This window comes from Perna viridis, chromosome 8, assembly GCF_037379345.1.
Source record: "Perna viridis isolate PV_CMFRI_1.1 ecotype Kerala chromosome 8, ASM3737934v1, whole genome shotgun sequence".
In the NCBI taxonomy this organism is placed as follows: Eukaryota; Metazoa; Mollusca; class Bivalvia; order Mytilida; family Mytilidae; genus Perna; species Perna viridis.
This window is the reverse complement of record NC_142452.1, coordinates 18,159,560-18,181,969: the sequence shown is the minus strand read 5'-3', so window position 1 is coordinate 18,181,969 and position 22,410 is coordinate 18,159,560. Positions and strand designations below refer to the sequence as shown.

At 34.0% G+C, this 22,410-nt stretch overlaps 2 protein-coding genes across 5 annotated transcripts in view; one reads left to right on the top strand and one right to left on the bottom strand.

Moving 5' to 3' along the window:
* Positions 1–5,809, bottom strand: part of LOC148609611 (NAD-dependent protein deacylase sirtuin-5, mitochondrial-like) — a 13,357-nt gene extending 7,548 nt beyond the window's left edge. The window contains exons 1-4 of one of the 4 annotated variants that reach the window (XM_088540518.1): positions 5,659–5,751; positions 5,294–5,406; positions 1,813–1,968; positions 5–103 (exon numbers count right to left, since the gene is read on the bottom strand). In XM_088540518.1, coding sequence (XP_088396644.1) covers positions 5–103; positions 1,813–1,965 — 252 coding nt within the window. In that variant the 5' untranslated portion in view covers positions 1,966–1,968; positions 5,294–5,406; positions 5,659–5,751. Of the gene's footprint in view, positions 1–4; positions 104–1,812; positions 1,969–2,489; positions 2,724–5,293; positions 5,407–5,658 lie in introns of those variants that run through there. The other 3 variants (XM_088540515.1, XM_088540516.1, XM_088540519.1) reach the window with 3 other exon arrangements.
* LOC148609610 (small ribosomal subunit protein uS15) lies at positions 5,741–22,410 on the top strand. Its single transcript, XM_088540526.1, has 6 exons — positions 5,741–5,880; positions 6,721–6,769; positions 7,494–7,572; positions 18,822–18,991; positions 20,128–20,228; positions 22,350–22,410. Exons 1-6 carry the CDS (start codon positions 5,858–5,860, stop codon positions 22,381–22,383), a joined length of 456 nt encoding a protein of 151 aa, XP_088396652.1. The 5' UTR covers positions 5,741–5,857; the 3' UTR covers positions 22,384–22,410.

The following is a 22,410-nucleotide window of genomic DNA, read 5'->3' as shown; positions in this document are numbered from 1 at the left end:
TCACCTTATTCGGTTCTTTGGAGCCCATAACTTCCCTCCTATAGTGATAGAATTCCCAGACAAGTGAAGGGTTGTCATCAAATGCTTCAGGTGTTGCAAGTTGCTGTCAAGAAAATTTAATAACGTACAAAAATAATTTACACAACCACCGTTTCCACTTGATGTCTTTCAATCTCAGTATAAGTAAACTTCAGTAATAGAAGTATGGCAGTGTGATAAACTTTTGACGTGTAATACCTAATCAAATCTAAAGGTAAGCTGGGGAACTATCATCAAATAGCCTTTATGACCATAATAGAAAGGGAAACAGCACTAAAAAGACAACATTCAATTATAAATGGAAAACAATATTTTTCTTAGATAATTAAATCACTAATTCTATATGATATAAAAGATGCATTTTTGTAATAAATAGCTGAGATGAGAAAAATAAAACAATCACCCTTTAGTAGCTTTCTCAGTCTCACTGCTATATAAAAAAATATTGTAAAAGCACTTCAAGTCATAATTAACTCAATCCAAGACTTTCTTTTTTAAAGTATGATACATTGGTACAACAAGTTACTGAATAGAAATAAGAAATAATGCCCATTTCTGGGCAATTCTGGCCTTTCTTGACCCCACATACACTTAAATCAATCCCAACCTTCTTTTGGTGGTATAGGCATATTGTAATACAATTTCACAAAGTGATTCATTTTTACAACATGAAAATTCTAAGTTCAAACAGGCATAACTTAGATAAAATTTATTAATTTCCTGGTAAATTCTGGCCAACATGCATTACCATATCCTATAATTCAACCATCTATAAAGATCCATGAAATTCAGATCGGTACTTTCCACAGAGGTGTACTTACAATATGCTTTGTATTTTTTCACGAAATTTCAATGTTAAAAGAGGCATTACTTCCACAAAATTATCAAAAATTCTTGTTAATGTACACTACTTCATATTGTATGCCAACTACCTATTAAGATTCATGAAATCTGGTACAGTAGTTTACAAGAAGTAATCTTTTTTTCAGTAGTATTTCTCAGAAAATTTCAAAGTTCAAAGGGGCATTATTTCCTATTTATAAATTTATGGAATTGGGAGAGGACATTTATAAATTGGAATAATTTTTGTCCAATCCCTTTGCTCTTTATGCATTAAAATATGTTCATTTCAGTTCATTATTTCCACAAAATTTAGCAAATCAAATATTCTTGGTAATATGCACAACTATCAAGTTTGATTAAATTTGATGCTGTAGTTTTTGAGGAGTAGAACTAACAGAAGGACAGACAGACAGACAGGACAAAAACAATATGTCTCCCCACCAAACTGGGGATCAAGAGACATATTAATGGACAATTAATACATGCGTCAAAATATGTATTGCATGCTGAACAATAATGAGACAGCATGCCAATATTTTCTACATTTAATGAATTCAAACAGTTTAAAATGATATTATGTTGACTTAAATCTTTTTTAAATACAATAGTTAAATTTTCTCTGATCAGGAAGTAAAAGAAGCCAAGATACTGGATTACATTGGATGTAATCTAAATTCCTTTTGGGCAATCATCATTGCAAACATATATAAACATAGACTAAAGTAGTAAATTTCTCAAAAGATTATCAGTCTATCTTCAATGACTGAACTCCAATGATCTAAACAGTGGTAATTTTACCTAATTTTGCCATATCCTTAAAATGTAAAGTCTGTTAAAATAAATATGGGTACCTTAGTGTTGTTTGGCCTTCCACAGAAACCAATGACACCTCATGTATGAGAGAACTGCCATCTTTATACATGACTTTACCTGAGCCTGCCACTTTCTCCAAAACCCACCAGCACCTCTAAATGTAGGAACTCCACTCTCAGCACTGACACCAGCACCTGTTAGGACTACTATATGTTTAGCCTTGGCAAAATCTTCCCTGAATTCAGCCATGTTGGAGCTGGGAGCTTTCATATCCTGGATACATGTAATATGTAAAATTTAAATGTGAATCTCAGCAGAACATGCTATCTTAACATTAAATTGGTTGCAAACCATTTCTTAAAAAGAACAATGGTATATCAAAATGATATAATTTTCCATTCAAAAAGGCTCCACAGCACATCACAATATCAAAAATTTCTTCATTTCAACACAAGAAACCACAATTTACCCCTCCCATACATAACATAGCAAATAAAAATAAAAAACACAAAACATTTAAATTGTATCTTCAAACATAATGCATGTAGGTCATCATGAAAACTTAGAAAGTACATTTTAGCCCTGTTGACTGTGGGTATGCATGATCAATGTGGGCTAAACCACTATTTATCTAAGTACTCCGGTATATTTTTAGATGTTGCTCTAGTACATATTGTTTTGCATACAATGATTAAATTCACAATTTAACAAACATACCGGTATCACATTAAATGTTTTGAACACATGTACGAAAATTTACATGAAAAGATATTGGATCACGAAACTGAACTTACGGCAGATATTATTATCAATATTATTTTCTTCTTGTATCATAACTTACAGAAGGTCTAATCCCAAGCATCAAGCCTAATAAATCAAACTTCTGGAAAGGTGTTAAATTTTCATAGCGTTTCCCAGCCATTGGAAAAGAAATATGATACCAGCCCAATCCTTTTAAAAATCCATAAAGGGCTATTGACTTTTCTACAATAACAATGGTGGTTCCCCTTATACTACAGTTAATATTGTTTGTTTGTGATAACTAAAAATAGGACAAGGTTTTACCGGTAAATAATATAGGTATATGGATACTCTACTTCCTGTTTGTTGAAATTTAAATGTCTCAAGTGCATGCAATAAAATAAGTTATACATATTTTGCAGAGCTGAATTTGTTGTACTCATATAAAAATTGCTATTTTCCTATATAAAAAATAAGCAGCATATAAAACATTTTTAAAAGAGCTTTGCTAAGTGCAGCATGACACAACCACAGGATGTTAAACTCTGTTCACTTGATTTCTTTGTTTGTTTGTTGGGGTTTAACATCCGAGCAGCAATATTTCAGCTATATTCAGACGATGAACATGAAATTGATGAAAAAACGAACATGAAATGATGATGAAATGAAAAAGGGATGGGACACAAGGACAATGGGGTCGACAAATTTTGATTGCCACTGGAAACAGGGGGAGGTGGGTAAGGTCGGGCAATTTAGCCTCCTGTGGTGGAGCCCTATGGTTCCTACTCCGGAAGAATACCACAGTAGGGTTCTTTAACGTGCGAGGAACTTGGCATCTTTCCCAATGGTTTGCGGTCAGGTTTTCCGTATTATAGCATGACAACCCCAGCATGTAGCACACCAGGGGTACCCCATTCCACCACCTGGGGCACACATCCCAGTTGCTCTGTGGGCAGAGCGCCCTAGCCCACGGCTAGGGTTCTGAGCACTATTTAGTCACCTTTTACGACAAGCTTAGCGCTGCTGCAGGCCTATTCTTTTAACATCCAGACCTGCACAGGGCCTGTTCACTTGAGGCAAGCGTGGAAGCAATATTAGTTTTTGACAAATTTAAGCATAAGCACTTACAAGTCATTATGGAGACAACAACTGGATTGGCAACAATAAAGCACTAAATTTGAAAATTGATAAAAAAATATTTCAAAATCAGACCAAAATAAAAAAATTGATTCTTTAGGGTATGGTCCCTCTGGCACCTTATAACTAAAAAAAATAAAGAGATATCTGAAATCTGATTGAACAAAGCAGGCAGGAATTTTCATAAGGGGTCCAAAAAAAAATTCATAATCGTCAAAAGTGCACTTTCAGCCAGACATTTTTTAATATCTTGATTAATGATTTAGTTTCCTGATCGCCAATGTAAGTTTTTAATCATATCAATGATGGATCCAGGGGCAGGAGGCTCAACCCCCCCCCCCATTAGAAATCTGCAGTTTTTAAAAATTGTTGAAAAAAAAACCCTAGCAAACTGGGATCATTTCGTGATCGTCACTAGTGATCCTGTCAAATATATTTTTTTGGGCCCCCTTACCTAAAACTCTGGATCCACCACTGTATATCAAATTATTTTTTATATTCATTTTTTTATATCATGTTTGTACTTCTGTCTTTGTATCTATATGCTGTAACCAATTGATTCAATAAAGTACAGACGAAGGACTACAATCTTATGATTACCCATTTTATTAACTAGCTACCATATGCCAGCACAAGCCCATATGTAATAATTAATATCCTTAGTTTTCTAATTAAGAAATGACCAGGTTGACACAATAAACAAAACAGGTTATTTGAATCATTTAATATACCTGTACCTCAAAACCGGAGCTTATGTTACCCATATTTGATATAACAGATGCCACAAAAATTCTTTAAATTTAATATACCGGTATAAAAGTTGTGTTTTGTTCATATTTAATTGTACAAATGATATATACTCATATTAGATGATGTTTAGTTTATACGATCAGATATAATCAGCTCAGATGTATATGTATGATAGTATACAGAGTAATGCAATGTCACAATTTCATTCTGTAACATAAGTCATAATTTTGTCATTGTCACTATTTAGGGAGTGTGCATTAGTCTAATATAGTCCTTCTTATTAGAAACTTGAAATATTGAAAAATAATATTTACAGTGTGCATATTCATAGACTTTATGTTACTTTTTATATATTCCCTGTTACAATTAAATATTAATGATCATTCATAAAATCAGAATAAGCCTATTTGTATATATCTACATATAAAGCCCATGGTATAAAGTATATGTTTTCCCCCAAGACGGTCCAATACAAGCGTGTTATGAAATGGCTGTGTAATGAAATAACAGCCATATTGAATTTTACAATTTAATAAAACCAACAATCATAGTTATACCATACTTTTATCACAAAAAGCACATCAAAACAAGTTATTATTACCAGTATATTTAATCTCACTTTTGTAAGTTAATATCATTCCTGTTAACCAAAAAAATTCACATCAGGAAGTTAACTATTGTCACCATTACCCAGAGTCAACAACATTAGTCCATTTCAATATCTGACATCATAAATACAATTATCATGTATAAATGTTAGTGTGATTTATTAAATAATGACTTAATTCAGATAAAATTATTAAAATATAAAACTATTAACACCACAAATAGTAATTTTTTTTTTTGCTAAGGGCCTTTCAGGAGCAGATCCAGGATTTGAGTTTAGGGGGCGTTACTTGAATTAAATGCAATTGCAAAGCAAGGCAAAAAATATTATGGGGTGAAACTTGTGGTGAAATTTTTTTCTTACCGATTTAGGGGGTGTATGCCCGGTACACCAGTCCTTGGATCCGTGCCTGCCTTTATAGTCTATTGGACTGTGTTTAGTATCACTGCATACCTACCTTTTTTTTCAAAGGTATACTAATAGTAATAGGAAACACACGTTTTTATATTTTTACCTAATTATTACTGAAATTAAATCTCATCACTTTTTAGCTCTACTTTTTTTTTAAATAAATATCAAAAACTGAAAAAGGTCCAAGTGCAACATTGGTAGCACCCATACACACTTTCAATTTTACTTTTTAGTGAATATTAAAACTTTTAGTAAAAGTGTTATATCTTAGAGCTGAAATAAGCTACAGTATTTCTATCATAATTGTACAAAATTACTTTAGTCGTCATTTTGACACAGGATGAAAGGATGACAGACGAATTAAGAAAAGATGTCGAAGCAAGACGTCTGGCTACGGCAAACATCTGATCGAGGAAGTAAATCGAAAATGAAAGTAGAAATGAGTTATCTTTCTTGACACAGGTGTCGGCAGCAACTTCCGCTTACATCCGGGCCTTTTTGAACCACGCTGCCATCATGGGTCGTATGCACAATCCCGGGTATATATTTATAAACGTTTCGTTTTGTATTAAAAGATGATTTAATCTTATTTTTTTACTATTTCTTGTATTGGAATTGTCTGTTCTTGTCATCTGTTCGGTTCATCATTGGTTTTACTCTAGTCTTACTCCGCAATAATTTCTTTCTGTTCCTTAATTTAGTAAAAAAAAAACACGTGAAAGACAAATTCATGTATTGAAACTGAGTCCTTGTGAAATATTCTCATCTTATACCGGATTATTATTTTTGCGAGGTTTGAAATATATTTTTGAAAGGGAATTTTAACTCATCAATTCAAAATTTAGGTCTACAATTTGAGTCTTGACTCAACATGCACATCCAATTTTATTGGTACAGTGGGTTGGAGTCCAGTATGAAGTTGTTCCACAATTCAAACATTTTTTTTTTATGAGGAAGGCAATGGCCTTAAGAGCGAGTAAAGTAAAGTCAAGTAAATTTTTTTTAAAGTCGGCATATATGTACAAATAATAAAATAACATGAGCACTGAAGTGCTCTTTAACTGCCTGAAGTCCTGTGCAAAAGTATCAGGTTCCTATTTCAACAAATTAGACATACCATTTACTGAATCTAGTATATATATATATATAATCCGTGTTCCTATTTACAATTATGAATGATTAGTACCACCAAGAAATGATTGAGCTTTGGCTGAACACAATTTCCAGTTCCTTGTGAGTGTACAATTTACTGACTGCAAAAAAAAAAAAAATAAATATTCCTGACAGAGAATCGATGAACTGGCTTGTTAACATGTTTCTTATCTCTTTAGTCATATGTCACTGATATTTCATATAATTTTTTTCTTTTCATATTTTAGAAAGGGTATATCCCAGTCAGCACTACCATACAGAAGATCAGTTCCAACTGTTAGTATTAGTCTGTACTTGTTATTTTTCCAGCTTAACATGGTTGAATTTAGAACGTATTCGACTTCAGATTTATGCTGATGTGTCTATACATGTACATTATGAAACTGTGAAATTGACACTTGTATTATCTCTGACATTGCTTTCACAGAAGTAAACACAGTAATTAAATATATTATGTCCTGGAAAAAATAATAGTTCTCCACAGAATGTGGGATAATTTTACACATAACTTATAACATAACCAAATGCATACCAAATATTTTGATGCAGCTGAATAATTTCAATTAGGTACTGAATGCTTTAGAAAAGTTCTGCTTTGATTTGGATAATACAATCTAAGATATATCTCTCAGGCAGTTTAGGTTCATGAACAGCCATAGGAAGTGATTAGGAGATTCACTATGGAGAAAGATGCGAAACTTTTTCCAAACTTTTTAAACCATCATTCATTCCTTTTAGTTATGGAAATAACTTGTGACTTCTGAAAAGATTAATTTAATTAAGACGTGATTTGTTATTAAATAATTTTTATTTGTTTGGCTAAAGAAAATGGGAAACTTTTTGGTTACTTTCCAATGACATAAATTATTTTTCATTGGTATATTGGGAAACCTTTAGGAAAATAATGATACATGTAATACAAATAGCCATTTTTTTCTTATAGTAACTGATATCTTTAATTTGAAATCTTATCTTATTCTTGTATCTTTAAATATTGTAGTGGTTAAAATTGACATCAGAAGATGTTCAGGAACAGATTTTTAAACTGGCCAAGAAAGGATTGACACCATCTCAAATAGGTCTGTATGGACTTTCATAAAGCTCAATTTAGTATTGGTTATATATCTGTGAACAGGTCATACTATGAATAAAAACAAAAAGTTTCATGGATTTTGATGCATTGTAAGTCTTTAGGATGGAATCATTTATAGTGTCTGTTTTCTAATGAATGGGAAGCAAATGGTCTCAAAATTAGAATTTTCACATATATTTTATTATTCAAAGTTGTAGGGGCAAAGTATAAGTATTTTGAGAACAAATTTATTTTGGCTTTAGTAGTAAAGTTTCACATTATACAACAGAAATTAAAAAAAAAATAAACTCAGCATCACACTGTTCCAGGAACTGTGGACATTAAAATTTCACAGACTTTTCTGTCGTCCCGAAATTTTGACTCGACTATATGCCTGAGAATGACGTGGACTGTAGTTTGTTCATGGGACATGCTTGGAGAGTAATGGTTACTCATTTTAAATCCTTGTACTGTTAAGCATATTAAAGGTCAGTCTCTGATACTCTTGATATAACAGGATAGATGATTGATTTTCAAGCCCATTTTTTATTCAGATGGGACTGTCTATCTTGGTCATTTCTATGACACAGTGTTCTCCCCAGGCCTTTGAAGTGCTGTGCTTTGCAGCGCTATCGAGATTGAGGGCTGCGCTATTGAAATCGGTACTGTGCTATAACATGTAAAGTTAAATTTGAGGATTAAAAATCAATTACGACAGGAAACGTGTGTGCCCCCAAGGTCATTTATGGCATCCCACAAGGTACATGTAATTACCTCTTGGAAGTCAATAGCAGTAAACACGCTATGGTCAATTGATCACCACGTGACAGCACGTGTCTGATGCTAATAAAAGTTACGACATTGCTGACAAGGTTCTTTATCAGTCACTCCACCTGGCCACAAATTAATTTTAATGAAAGTGTCAATCAGATACTAATATCTTATGCTGAACCAATCAAAACTGACTGGGAAAAGTTCACTCAACCCTGGCCAAAGGCAAAATCACATGGTTATTTCTAAATGCAAAGTTGAAGACTTGTACAATCACATGATATTTTCAACATTAAGAAGCTGATTTACCTTATAAAAGAACATATTAAATTCCCAAACAATATTTATTCCATCAGATACTTCCAAAACACTTTGAAAAGAAAAAGGAAATGGCCGTCTTTTGTTCACATTGCCATGTTGTGTATCAAGAGCACATGCTTTTTGGCGGGAAAATTAGTTAAGAAATAGATTGTAAAAAGTCTAAAAATAGTACAACTGGTGTGGGGATTTTTTTTTTTTTCTAAATCATGATATGGGGTTTTTGTCATGAATAAACTACATATGAATATAATATTTTAAAAACAAAACAACTATACTCGACGTCACATACAGCACATTTTCGAATTGAAGCTCTACTTTTTAAACCGTCGTGACATACCGTTAGAGTTGTCTCTTTTATTTAACCTGAAGATAGTTCGCATATATGCATGACATGTTAGTACCAATGCGTCGCTTATAGGCTTAAATTGTGCATAACAAATACTTACGGGAAAATCCCATACTAATATCCACCACGTTGGTTTCTACGGGACGATTTGTTTACAAACGAAGTTCGTAAGTTCCCGTCAAACTCTGGTGACAATCGTCTGCTCGATCAACTTCTAGGTATTGTATGTTGTTCGTGTCAAAATAAATCTGAGATATCCGGACTTACGCCGAAATGCATTCTGGGTTCTTTGGTTTTTAGACAAACCATTTAAACGTAAACAACATCTCCTAGCAACCTGATCACTATAAACATGGCCGACTTTTGACAATAGAAATATTGGGACCGAGAATTAAAATTTGACCGGAATTTAATGATTCAATGTTCAGGGAGAAGCAGTTTGGCTAAACAAATGAGCAAGACAATTTAAACAACGGTAGGTGTCAATAAAGTCGTTGAAAATATTTTTATTCGAATTTTAACAGTATCTTATTTATGTGACGCCGAGTATAGTGTGCCTACAAGAATAAGATTTATGTTTTTTCCTGGTATAACTAGGTCAACTCCACACTACTTCCTAAAAATGTTTTGGAGCCATGGATATTAAGACTAGAGTAGTCTATTACATGTACCTGATTAGATAATATTCTATATCTATAAATATATTGAAAGTTATTAAGACTAGAAGAAGAGTAATAGAGATTGCTCTTCGTCATATGAATATCACATTCAAATGAGCCATTGCGGCCCCAGAACAAATGAAAAATTGCAATTTCCAATGGGTCTGCTGTCACCAAAAATTTGAAGAACACTGTGTGTATGAATTAGAGGAAATTGGAGCAGAGTGATTGCGCAGTGGAAGCGATTTTACGATTGTTTGTTCAATTTTGTGATTGGGAAGCTAGACGACGAGCACTGTAACTTTTGTCTACGACCATGATTTCGATTAAAAACGATCTTTCTAATCCTACGTTTATTTGCATAATATATACATTCACATATTTGAATACAATGTTTACGAATCGAACTCTGATTTCTAACTGGCCATAATTATGTGCCGAATCTGAACAAATAAACCCAATTAACCTAAATGTAACGGAAAACTCCCCAAATTACCAATTTGAACTTTTACTTTCTCATTGTCTGTCTGATACAGATCATTAAATATGTTAAACAGCTGACCGCTATCAAAATAATTAATTAGTTCCATGTACTGGATGACCAGACAAACAACGACTATCTTATCTTAACTAGATCAAGGTTACAATTCGATTTCTATGTAAAATTATCAATGAAAATTAAAAGTGAAAAGAAATAAAACTAATTAAAAAAACGTTATCTAAAAACATATGAAAATTGAAGTAAAAAAATATAATTGTCTTATAAACATTCACCCCTTCTTGATTGATCATAGCCAATCAACAACAAAAAAAAAATTTTAAAAATAAAACAAAATAAATGAAAATATTTGATAGTCTATAATTCATAACTATAGCGATAGTCCATGTAAACGGAGAGAATTAAAGTCACTGCTTCTTGATAGTTATTGCACGTTAAATTCAAGTCAATTAACTTCCAACGGGCACAGTTTGGTAATTGGTCGTACTAAAACAGTTTGTCCAAGTCTAATTTTGGCGACTCGAACATGATTGTCCTTTCCTGAGTACACCTCGATGATTCTGCCTAACAGCCAATGTCTTTGTGGAAGATTGGGATTCATTACAAGCACAATGTCATTGGGTTTCAAGTCCTTTTCAGTTTCAGTCCATTTATGTCTTCTATTTAGTCCTGGTAGCCGCTCTTTAATCCATCTTTGCCAGAAATGTCTAACTAATTCCTGGATTCGAAGCCATCGTTTACGTGGGTTAAAGTCAGTTGTATCAACGGTCTCTGGTGCAAATGCTCCTCCGATTTGTCCATGTAGGAAATGGTTAGGCGTTAACGTTAAGTCATCTTTGGAATCTGCCGACTGGTATTTAAGCGGACGCAAATTAATGACTGCTTCGGCACCTATAAATGCAGTTAACAACTCTTCGTCAGTAATGTCCGCATTTCCTTATATGGAATAAATTGCTTTCTTTGCGGCTTTTATCATCGTTTCATGTACGCCTCCAAAGTGAGGCGCGAGAGGAGGATTGAAATGCCACTTAACACATTTATTCGACGTATTGTCACATATTTTGTCTTTATCTAATAGTGAAACTAGTTCCTGTAATTCCTTGTTTGCACCGATAAAGTTTGTTCCATTGTCCGAAACAACTTCTTGTGGCATTCCACGTCTCCTGGCCATTCTATAAACACATTAAGGAAAGAGTCAGTATCTAGTCCAAAAGCAACTTCCAAGTGCACGGCTCTCGATGCCAAGCACGTAAATAAACACAAATATCTCTTTTCACGTCTCTTTCCTCGACCCTGCACTGTTATAAACGGACCACCATAGTCCACTGCGATACGCGCAAATGCATGTAATGGCGTTCTGAAATGAATGTCCGGTAAAGGAGCCATTACTTGCTCTACTGTTTTTGCCTTTCTCTTACGACACATATAACACTCATTTTCACACTCACGTATTTCCTCTCTGGCAGATATAATCCAATATTTAGATGACATCATGGATAATGTTTGATTTGTCCCGCACACATGTCTACCTTTGTCGTGGTAGTATTTCACGATTAGTCTTGTCACACGATTTTTCCTTGGAAGTATTATAGGATACCTAGTGTCGTATGGCAAGAAATCTGCATGTTCAAGACGCCCGTCACATCTAAGTAGTCCATATTCATCGTTTTTCAGTTTTAAACTTAGAAGTTTACTGCCTGACGGTAACTGTTTTTCTTTCATAATTGAATTATAATCCTCTAGAAATTCACATCTCTGCGTGTCGCGCACGATTTTAGTCGCTGCCTCTTCAATTTCATCTACACTAAGTCCACCTTTTCTACGTAAGTCACGCCTAAGTCTACAATTTTCAACGAATCTGTTAACCCATGAACGAACACGAATGAGCCTCAACCAGCTCGAATAATGTTCTGGATTTAAACGCCAATCCTTCTCCGATACAAACACAATTTTCATTGTAAATATTTCACTGTCCTTGGTAGTCTCTAATTTAGCACCCGATTTAGCGCTTTTAACTTCTTTGTCGCACGATAGTCCTTTGTTAATACGACATTCAGGCCAGTCACATTCTTGTTTTGATAAAAAGTCTGGGCCTTCCCACCATATAATATCCAATTTCAGCTCTGCCTCTCGATACCAGATCCGCGGGGTTTTCTTTCGTTGGTACGTAGCGCCACTGTGTTGGACTCAAAGCCCTGTTTATCGCTCCAATGCAGTTCGTGACAAACGGTTTGAAGTCTCTGCTTCGACCACGTATCCACCATAAAACATCCATAGAATCTAACCAAAACACAAGTTGTTCCGTCGGTATTCTAAGCGGCTCCGCAATGGAAAGTGCAAGTTTTAATCCTAAAACAGCAGCCATCAACTCTAATCTCGGAATACTAACTGCAGTAATTGGTGCAACTTTCGATTTCGATGCAATAATCCTTGTCGAAATAAATCCACTTTTATACTCAATTCTCAGATACGAAACGGCACCATATCCTTCAGACGAATCAACGAATGTATGAATATTAGTGTGAATAATTTCCTCATTTTGATCCACAACTTGTAAACACCTTTGAACTTTGATTTGATTTAAATCATTTAGCTCTTTAAACCAAGATTTTGCTTTACATATTAAATTTTCATCTAGTAAATTATCCCAATTATATCCAGTTAACCACATTTCTTGAAGCAACATTTTAGCTCTCACTGTATATGGCGAAATAAATCCAAGAGGATCAAATAACATAGCCACTTTTCTCAAGAAAAAAGTTCGCTTTGTGTACACAAAGTTCTCGCCTGGAGGATTCGCTTTGAATGTGAATAAATCTACATTCGCTTTCCACATAATTCCTAAGGTTTTCACAGTAGGCAAACTGCCATCATCAAGATTAACTTCGGACGAGTGATCTTCCTTCATATTAAAATCTAACACTGCCTCTGAATTTGATAACCATTTGTGTGCGTACATTCCAGCTTTCCATCATAAATCCGACAATTAATTATACAATAATATTCCCTCATGTTCATTCATTACTGAATCCATGCTATCATCCATGTAAGTCGAATGAAGTACTGTTTCCACAGCTGGCGGATGCGACGCTTTCATGCACTCGGCATGCTTCTGCACAACATATTGGGCCTGAAATGGCGAAGAATTAACTCCGAAGATAACACTATTGAATTCATATTCATCCGGTTCTCGATTTAATTCCATTGAGCGCCACAAAAACCTGTGAAATGGCCTATCAACCTGAGCTATATTTATCCTCAGATACATTTCAGCAATATCACAAACTAACGCAACTGGATTCTTTCTAAATCGCAATAGAACATTAAATAAATCCTTCTGTAATTTTGGACCTTGATGAATGACACTATTTAACGATGCATTTTCACACTTTGCGGACGCGTCGAATATGATCCTTGTCTGGTCTTACAACTGGAAAGTGCGGTAAATACCATTTTCCCGATTTCGGCACCTCTTCTTCAGGTGGCACTTTATGGACATAACCTTTGTCAAGATACTTTTCAATAGTTTTAACGTAATCGTTCTTCACAGTCGTATCCTTAATTAACCTCTTCTCAGTATTCTCAAGTCTGCGATAAGCCATATTATAATTGTCCGGTAAATTAGCAGGGTCACTCTTCCAAGGCAAGGCTACTTCATAGCGACCATCTTTGAAACACATTGATTGTTCAAGGATTTTGACAGCTGGTTTATCTTCGGCACTTAACATCTCATTCTTATCAATAGGTTTGACGTATTCATTTGATTCATTGATACTTCCGACGAAGTATGTTTAATTGTAATGTGTCAGATTGTCATCAGTGTCTGGATTCCCAATACACGTCCATCCAAGGGGAGTTAATCTTGCTATCGGCTTGCCTGGTTTACCACAAATATCCTTGAACAAATAATGTAAATCGGCATAATCCAAATCAATTAACATATCAACTTTAGGCTTCGAACCTATGTCCGGAAACTGTATGCCTTTCAAATGTTCCCACTTAGAACTGTGCTGTCACCAATCTATGGGTTTCATATTCCCGGTCACCTTGTTTGTCGTGAAAGCTACGATTCGATTTCTTGTTCTGCCATTCACACTTTCAATTTCGAACTCAACTGGCGTTGTTTCAAACGATTCACATTCATCATTTAAAACATTTACTGTCATAGTTTGTAACTGTCCATGGAGACCTAACTATGCGGCTACATCCGAATTAATATAAGTCTTTGTACTAGCATCATCGAGTAGTGCGTTCACTTTCAACTTTCGATCACCAGTTCTGACAATTACTGGTACAGTTCTTGGTCTTTAGCGATCATCGTTCTGTTTTGATGCTCCCCTTCAGTGTTTGGCTCTGTAACACTTTTGAATATTTCTGAATGTCTGTGCACATTGTTACTGTCCACTCGCCTGCGTTGATTAAATTTGTTAATCCTTTCATAATGTAACATTCTATTATGAAGCTCCCTACAACCATCGATTCCACGCGTTCTACTTCTTGGACACCTTTGTCCGAGGTGATTATCTCCTAAACAACGATATCAAAGTTTATGCTCCTTTGCAACATTCCACCTTTTTTGCAAATCCATTCTTTTGAACATTTCGCAGTTCCACACACCATGCGGCTCATTACATACTTTACATAGTCGTCTACGAGCATTTCTATCTGTGTTTTCAGTGTTACTGACGAAAGTTCTGTTTGTACCCAGTCTCGGACGCCCGAAGTCATTGTTGTTCAAGTTGTCTAATCCTCGGACAGTTTCGCTCGCGATAGTTTGGAATTCCGCTTCCTGAATTATCCACTCCCTTAACGATTCGACTGATTCTGGTCTCCGTTTCTCGAATACCCATCTGTGGTACTGCGCAAGCATAGACTCGGGTAACTTTTGCTGTAATTTATTGTAAAACAATCCATTACCAAGTTCTTCTCTACGACCGGCATCCCTTAGATTCACAACAGTTACGTCAATTAAATCTGTGGATTTGTCAATGTCTCTTGAATTTCCTACTCGAATTGGTTTGAAAGTTTCTAACTCTTCTATATAACGTGCGATCTGTCGTCGTTTACCTCCATATTTACGCTCCAATCTGTCTTTTGCAGCCACGTACGCTGAATCCGAATATCCAAGATTTTCAACAACTTTTAATGCTTCTCCCGATGAGTATTGTCTTAACTGTAAAAGTTTGTATTCAGGTGTAGCCGGCGCTTTGTCCACACACGACATGAAGGCGGCCCTCCATGCTTCATAACTTCATTTGTCACCCGAAAATATTGGAATCGCAATTCGTTTCAACTGCTTCCACATGTCATTTCCGATTTCGATACGATTGTCACTTTGAACTTCAACTGGTATGTCACGATTAATCCGATCTGCTAAATGTCCAATGTCATCTTTAATTTCACGTCTATCGCCACTATCGTCAGTAACTGGAACATCTTGTCTATCTATTTCTTCTCTATAGTTCGAGGCATGCGATGAATCACTAGAACCGTCTTTTGTACTTATCAAAAAGTTTTGACATTCATTTATCGCTTCAGAAAATTCGAATTCCATTTGTTCTAGTTCATTAGCTGTTTTCCGTACATTTAATATTTCGTTTCTCTTCTTATATTCGTCATATAATAATTCCATAATGTTCATAGCATTTTCTTCTGCATCTGTAAGTTTTTGTCTTATTTCTTTGATGATATCATGATCAGGAATTTCCTCCGGTTCATCGATTAACTGGAGAAGGTTATGTCTCAATTTTGTGAAGGCCGATTTAGCTTTTGCCTTGTCCTTTTTAATGTCCTCGATTTTTTCGTTTTGTTGTTCAATCATTGTCTCTTCCATTTTTTCGTTTCTAAGATCTAGCTCCCAATTGCTCATTTTTGATTAACGATCACTAAATGTCAATATTAATTCCGATTATGAATTATAATTTCGATACGATTTCGATAAGTCCGTTTTGTCCATATTAACCACGCTCTGCTACCAGAGAATGGAGCAGAGTGATTGCGCAGTGGAAGCGATTTTACGATTGTTTGTTCAATTATGTAATTGGGAAGCTAGACGACGAGCACTATAACTTTTGTCTACGACCATGATTTCGATTAAAACGATCTTTCTAATCCTACGTTTATTTACATTATATATACATTCACATATTTGAATACAATGTTTACCGATCGAACTCTGATTTCTAACTGGCCATAATTATGTGCCGAATCTGAACAAATAAACCCAATTAACCTAAATGTAACGGAAAACTCCCCAAATTACCAATTTGAACTTTTACTTTCTCATTGTCTGTCTGATACAGATCATTAAATATGTTAAACAGCTGACCGCTATCAAAATAATTAATTAGTTCCATGTACTGGATGACCAGACAAACAACGACTATCTTATCTTAACTAGATCAAGGTTACAATTCGATTTCTATGTAAAATTATCAATGAAAATTAAAAGTGAAAAGAAATAAAACTAATTAAAAAAACGTTATCTAAAAACATATGAAAATTGAAGTAAAAAAATATAATTGTCTTTTAAACAGAAATATTTATGAAGAATTACTTTATAGAATATCTTTAATATTTCTGTTAATTTACAAAGGAAAAATTAAAAAAATGGTATTAAAGTTATAATTACTGCAAAAGAAGAAAAACGGTAAAATATTTATCTACAAATAATTCATGTAATCATCAACAGCAATGTACAAATGTACATTTTTAGCTCAACCGGCCAACGGCCATGTGAGCTATTGCCATCACTTAGCGTCCGTTGTCATCGTTAACAATTTTTCAAAACTCTTCTCCTCTGAAACTACATGACCAATTGGAACCAAACTTGGTATGAATGTTCCTTGGGGTATCCTACATAGAAGTGATGTGGGGATTTTTGATCCATTGAAAAACATGGCCGCCGTTACTAAAAATAGAACATAGGGGTCAGACAGTTTTTCGCGTATATCTCCAAAACGGTTAGGTTTAGCCAAATTCTGACGTGGTGTAAAAGTGTTCAGCATGATGAGATCTATCTGCGGTCAAATTTTCATTTTAATCTATTAAGCCATGTTGGAGTTGTTGCCCTTTTTTAATGTTTTTTGCTATATTTTTTTTTCCGTTATTTCTTTCAAAAATCTCCTCTGACACTACTTGACCAATTGAAACCAAACTTTGTATGAATGTTCCTTGGGGTATCCTGCATAGAACTGATGTGGAGGTTTTTGATCCATTGAAGAACGTGGCCGCTGTTACTTAAAATAGAACATAGGGGACAGACAATAGTTTTTTGCATATATCTCCAAAACGGTTAGGTTTTTCCCATTCTGAAAGGGGTAAACTGTCTGCGGTCAAATTTTCATTTTAATCTATTAAGCCATGTTGGAGTTATTGCCCTTTTTCAAATGTTTTTGCTATTTTTAAGGTTATTTCTTTCAAAAATCTTTTCCTCTGACACTATTTTACCAATTGCAACAAAACTCAATGTAAGTGTTCCTTGGGGTATCCTGCTTAGTATTAGTGCTTAATTGGGTTTTTTTGATCTGTTGAAAAAGTGGCCATTGTTACTAAAAATAGAACATAGCGGTCAGACAGTAGTTTTCCGCATACATCTCCAAAACGGTTAGTTTTAGCCAAATTCTTTCAATAGCTGAAATGATCCTTATTTTTAGGACTACTAAAGTCTAAAGGCATAAAATTTGTCAGATGCCTTCTTATAAGAGTTATTGCCCTTGACAGGGGAAAATGACATGTTTTTTTTTTTGGTTTTTTTTTTTCAGTTTTCAGCCAATGTCTTGAAAACTATGATAGATTTAGACTTTCATTTACTGAAATGATCCTTATGATAAGTCCTATCAAAGTTTTCTTGAGTCATAATGTTGGACAACTTCTTGTTTAATTTATTGCCCTTGAAAGGCAAAATTTAATCAGGTGAGTGATTCTGGCTCATGAGAGCCTCTTGTTAATACACTGATCATTTTTTATTTAATATATTAAATACTGGCATGTTATGACACGAGACATATTAACGTCGTGTCACACGCACTGAATACAATGCTATCTGAAAATCCTGGGGAGAACACAGGGTCTGAAATACTGTTCCACAAGTCCCGGACATTGCTTGGTCAATTCTTAAACACAGGTCCTAATTATCATTCAGCTGGTCCCAGGTCTCAGACCAGTCACTAAAATAGAGATGACATGGTTGAGAAGAGGACGAAGAATTTTACTTATTGTATCTTTGTGTTATTTTTTATCTAATTTTCGACGGTTATTGGAATTAAAATATGAATGTCCACACCAAGGAAACAGTTGTATACTCATTTAGTTATCTATAAGACTACAGTGATTGGTTTCCAGAAATATTTTGTTTGTTCTTATTTTCACCATTTCTTTTTAAATGGCTTACATTGTAACTTCATGCTGATATAGTAATATTTTGCCAGCGAAAGTGAGCAAATTTTTTTGTATATAAAGGCTTTTTTGATACTGTTATACACATGAACATGCTTCATTAAGCTATAAACTGTCCTACAGACCATGATGGTAAAATTTGGTTTGAGCTTGTATAAATGACTGCTTTATTCAGATACTGAACATGCAACCAAGTATTAATTACTAACAGAGCTGTGTTTTTCAAAATTGTTTGGAATTGAAGAATATTTATAAAATTTTAGGTGTAATTTTGAGGGACTCACATGGTGTTGCACAGGTTAGATTTGTCACTGGTAACAAGATTCTAAGAATTCTGAAGGCTAAAGGTTTGGCCCCAGATCTCCCTGAGGATTTGTACCACCTCATCAAAAAGGCTGTCAACATTAGAAAACACATGGAAAGAAACAGGAAGGTATATAACTGATCATGTGTAAAACCTATATTGATTAAACAATAGGGAAAGATTTGGGCTTTTTAAAAAAAAATTAGGTTGAAGGTATTATCCATGGTCATTATTAGGCCTTCAGACTTTTAAGTAGAACACTTCAGATCTGACTTTCTGTCTGGTTTTCTCAGATCTGAATTTAAGGATAAAGTCCTTTAATGAAAAATAAATTAATGCATTATTAAATGCTTTGCAGATATACATGTAACTAATGAAATTGTACTTGTCCATAGACATCATGGTGTGTATTCAAGATGGTTGAATAGGGTAGATCTCGTTTTAATGGTGGTCAGGCCATTTGAAGAAAATGCTCATGCAAAACTATAGTGACTGGCCTGATGTATTTAACAGAGCCCCATCTGAAGACTTTCTTTCATAGTAGGTTCCATGGAGCTGTCTCAGTTGAAAAAAATATTTTCTGCCGATTTTCTGGTGGCAGGTAAAATTGTCTTCCACCACCAAAATATTTTGTTTCTAAGTGATCTTTGTTACTACTTGTTTTGTTCATGCATCAGAGGTGTAGCATCCAAATCTGGATTGGTATTGCAAGAATGATGCCCTGACAGGGACAAGAGTTTAAGGTTCAGCAACGAAAATTATTATTGTTATGGCCATAGCCGTACCTGCACATGAGGCACTAGGTCTCAGTGCATGAAATATTTGTGACTAAACATTTTTTTACTATCAATCAAACTCTGCACAGTGTTTAATATACATGTACATATTACATTTTAAAGGTAGGTATCCCCTATTATTGACTAATTTGAATTAAAACCATTTTCAGCAACACCTGTGTTGTGGGTTCCATATGTGCACTATGAACTAAGCTATTTTTTCTACTTGCTCTATTTGCTTTCGTGGATACATACTTCATGTAATTTATAAGTTCCGCTATTGTTAAATGAGTTAAAAAATGCTCATCATTTATGCATTATCAATTTATGAAGAAGTGTGCTGACACAAGTTGATCATGCAGGCATGGCATGCTATTAGTTTTGTTTGTATTCACAAATCTAGTTTCACTAAATTTATACAATTTAAATTATATATCTGTGGCTGCTAAACTCTGAAGATTTCATAGAGAATAACTGCTAATGTTTCAGGACAAAGACTCCAAATTCCGATTGATTCTGGTTGAAGCTAGAATCCACAGATTGGCTAGATACTACAAGAAAAAGAGAGTCCTCCCACCAAACTGGAAGTAGTAAGTATGATAAAGATAAATGTATAGTGTTTATGTTAATTGTAACTTTAAATGTGCTGCAATGATGTGCAGAGGACTTCTGTTCTCAGATCCAACTGCCACAATGCACATTTGAAGGGCTGACTATTGGGTAAAAGTTAATAGGGGTACTAAATTTAGAGTAATATTTATTTTTTTATTTTGAGTTTAGCTCTTACCTGGCATCATGGAAATCAGTGATACCTGTCTAAATTGAATTGAATACTTAATTACCACTCCACATAAAAATCATGCATAATGTGATTCATGGTTGGAAAGCCTACATATTTCTTTTTTTTTTTTTTTTTTGAGTAAATTGTCATAGTAAACAGAAAGTAACATATGGCTTTTCATATAATCCTTGTTCGTAAGAGAATAAAAATTACATAGAAAGTACTGTAGAATTCAAGATTAAGAGAGAGAACTTTGTAAATGACACTCAAATACAATAGAAACTTGCATTTTACATGTGGATTATCTCCTTAGAGTAGACTTGGAATGAATAATTACGCATTTCATCATAGACTAATAAAGCAACTTAATAACAAAAAATAAAAATATGTAGCCTTTTTTTAGGTGTATCACATTTTTTACAGAATTTGTATGATTCTTAATATAAATACAGCCATTTAAAAAGTGTTTTGGTTTACAATGGTTCAAAATAGATAAAAAAAAATTGTTAATAGCTATAGGACTTACGGAGCATTTGATCCAGACATGTATATGGATTGTTCAGGGCTGGGTTCAGACAAGTTTCACTGTATATAGCATCAAGTTGTAAATCGTCTCCTACAAGAATTCTACATTCAATCCTTAGCAATTATTCACATTCTGCATAGTTACAAGTTTGAAAATATGGAGAAAAAAATTTGATTAATGGTCCAAGTTGATCTTATTAATTATCAAATTCTTTTGAAATCTGACTACCATATTTTGATGTGTATTATGCACACATTTTTACATAGAAATTATTTCCAGAACATGGGGGTTTGTATTATACATCAATACATAAGAATTGGCCACAAAATTAAAGGTTTTGGTATGTGAAAAGACATTATGTAATGTAAACGAACAAACCAGAAATGAAATGCTGCTGAAAGAAATTTTATTTAATCATCAAGTACATCTTTAAGTATTAAATTTTTAGTGATATTTTCTTCAAATCAAGTTCAAATGACATAATAACATGTTTCAAACAAAGATTGTACCTTATTTACTTCGTATAAAGCATGGTTAGAAATTAGTATGAAACAACTATAAACCAAAAAGTAACTAATTCCTTTTTTGTCAAGTCCTCCTTATCAAATGCTTTTACAGCTGCAAATGATTATTCTAATACTTATTTTGATTATTTCTTACAATTTTCTTTCTTAAAAGTATGTTTTTAAATGAAAAATTGTGAAATTTGAGTAACAACCAAAACCGGAAATGTCGGATTTTTCCCGACTTCTGATATTGTTTTATAAGCCATTTCATACATCCTGTGTCAATTTTATCATGCTTCGAAATTAAAATTATACAATTTTTGTAGCTACTGATGTTTTCATGACGTTTTAGTCTGCATAGAAGTCTATTTCCTTCACATTTTCATAGGAAATATTGCATCAAGTGCAAAATATGGATTTTTTTTTTTTTTTTTTTTTTTTTAAATTTTACTGCAATCTAAGTCTAAAAAACTTTTTTTCACACGTTTAGACCTTCATAACTGCACTGCGCACAATACATAAATGTGCACTATACACACCAAAATACGTTATTGCAACAGACTTGTACATGCAAACCCTTGTATTATCAATCTTAAAAAGACTTAACATCCATTATCACCTGAAATGATGGGTAATAACAAAATATAATGAACTGATAAAACGTAGGCATTGATCAAAAGGAAAGTTTGTATCACAAATGGCAATATCAGGGTAAAAACTGGAAAGTTGAAGTCAGTATAACAAATGGCAATATCAGGGTCAAAATCAGAAAGTTGAAAACCACAGTGGTCCTGACTTGATACGAGCATTTCAAAATCAAAGATGGGTTAAACCAGGTTTTATATTTTTTAAAGCAGCACCAAACTGATACTAATATTGCACTTTTTATCTTTTTCAGTGAGTCTGCTACAGCTGCTGCATTGGTACAATAGACATTACAATAAATAATAGCCAATCTG

Coding starts and splice junctions, on each gene's coding strand:
- LOC148609610 (XM_088540526.1), top strand. CDS start 5,858: ATGGGTCGTATGCACAATCCCGG. Junction 7,573..18,821: donor ATTGACACCATCTCAAATAG/GTCTGTATGGAC, acceptor ATAAAATTTTAG/GTGTAATTTTGAGGGACTCA. Junction 18,992..20,127: donor ACATGGAAAGAAACAGGAAG/GTATATAACTGA, acceptor CTAATGTTTCAG/GACAAAGACTCCAAATTCCG.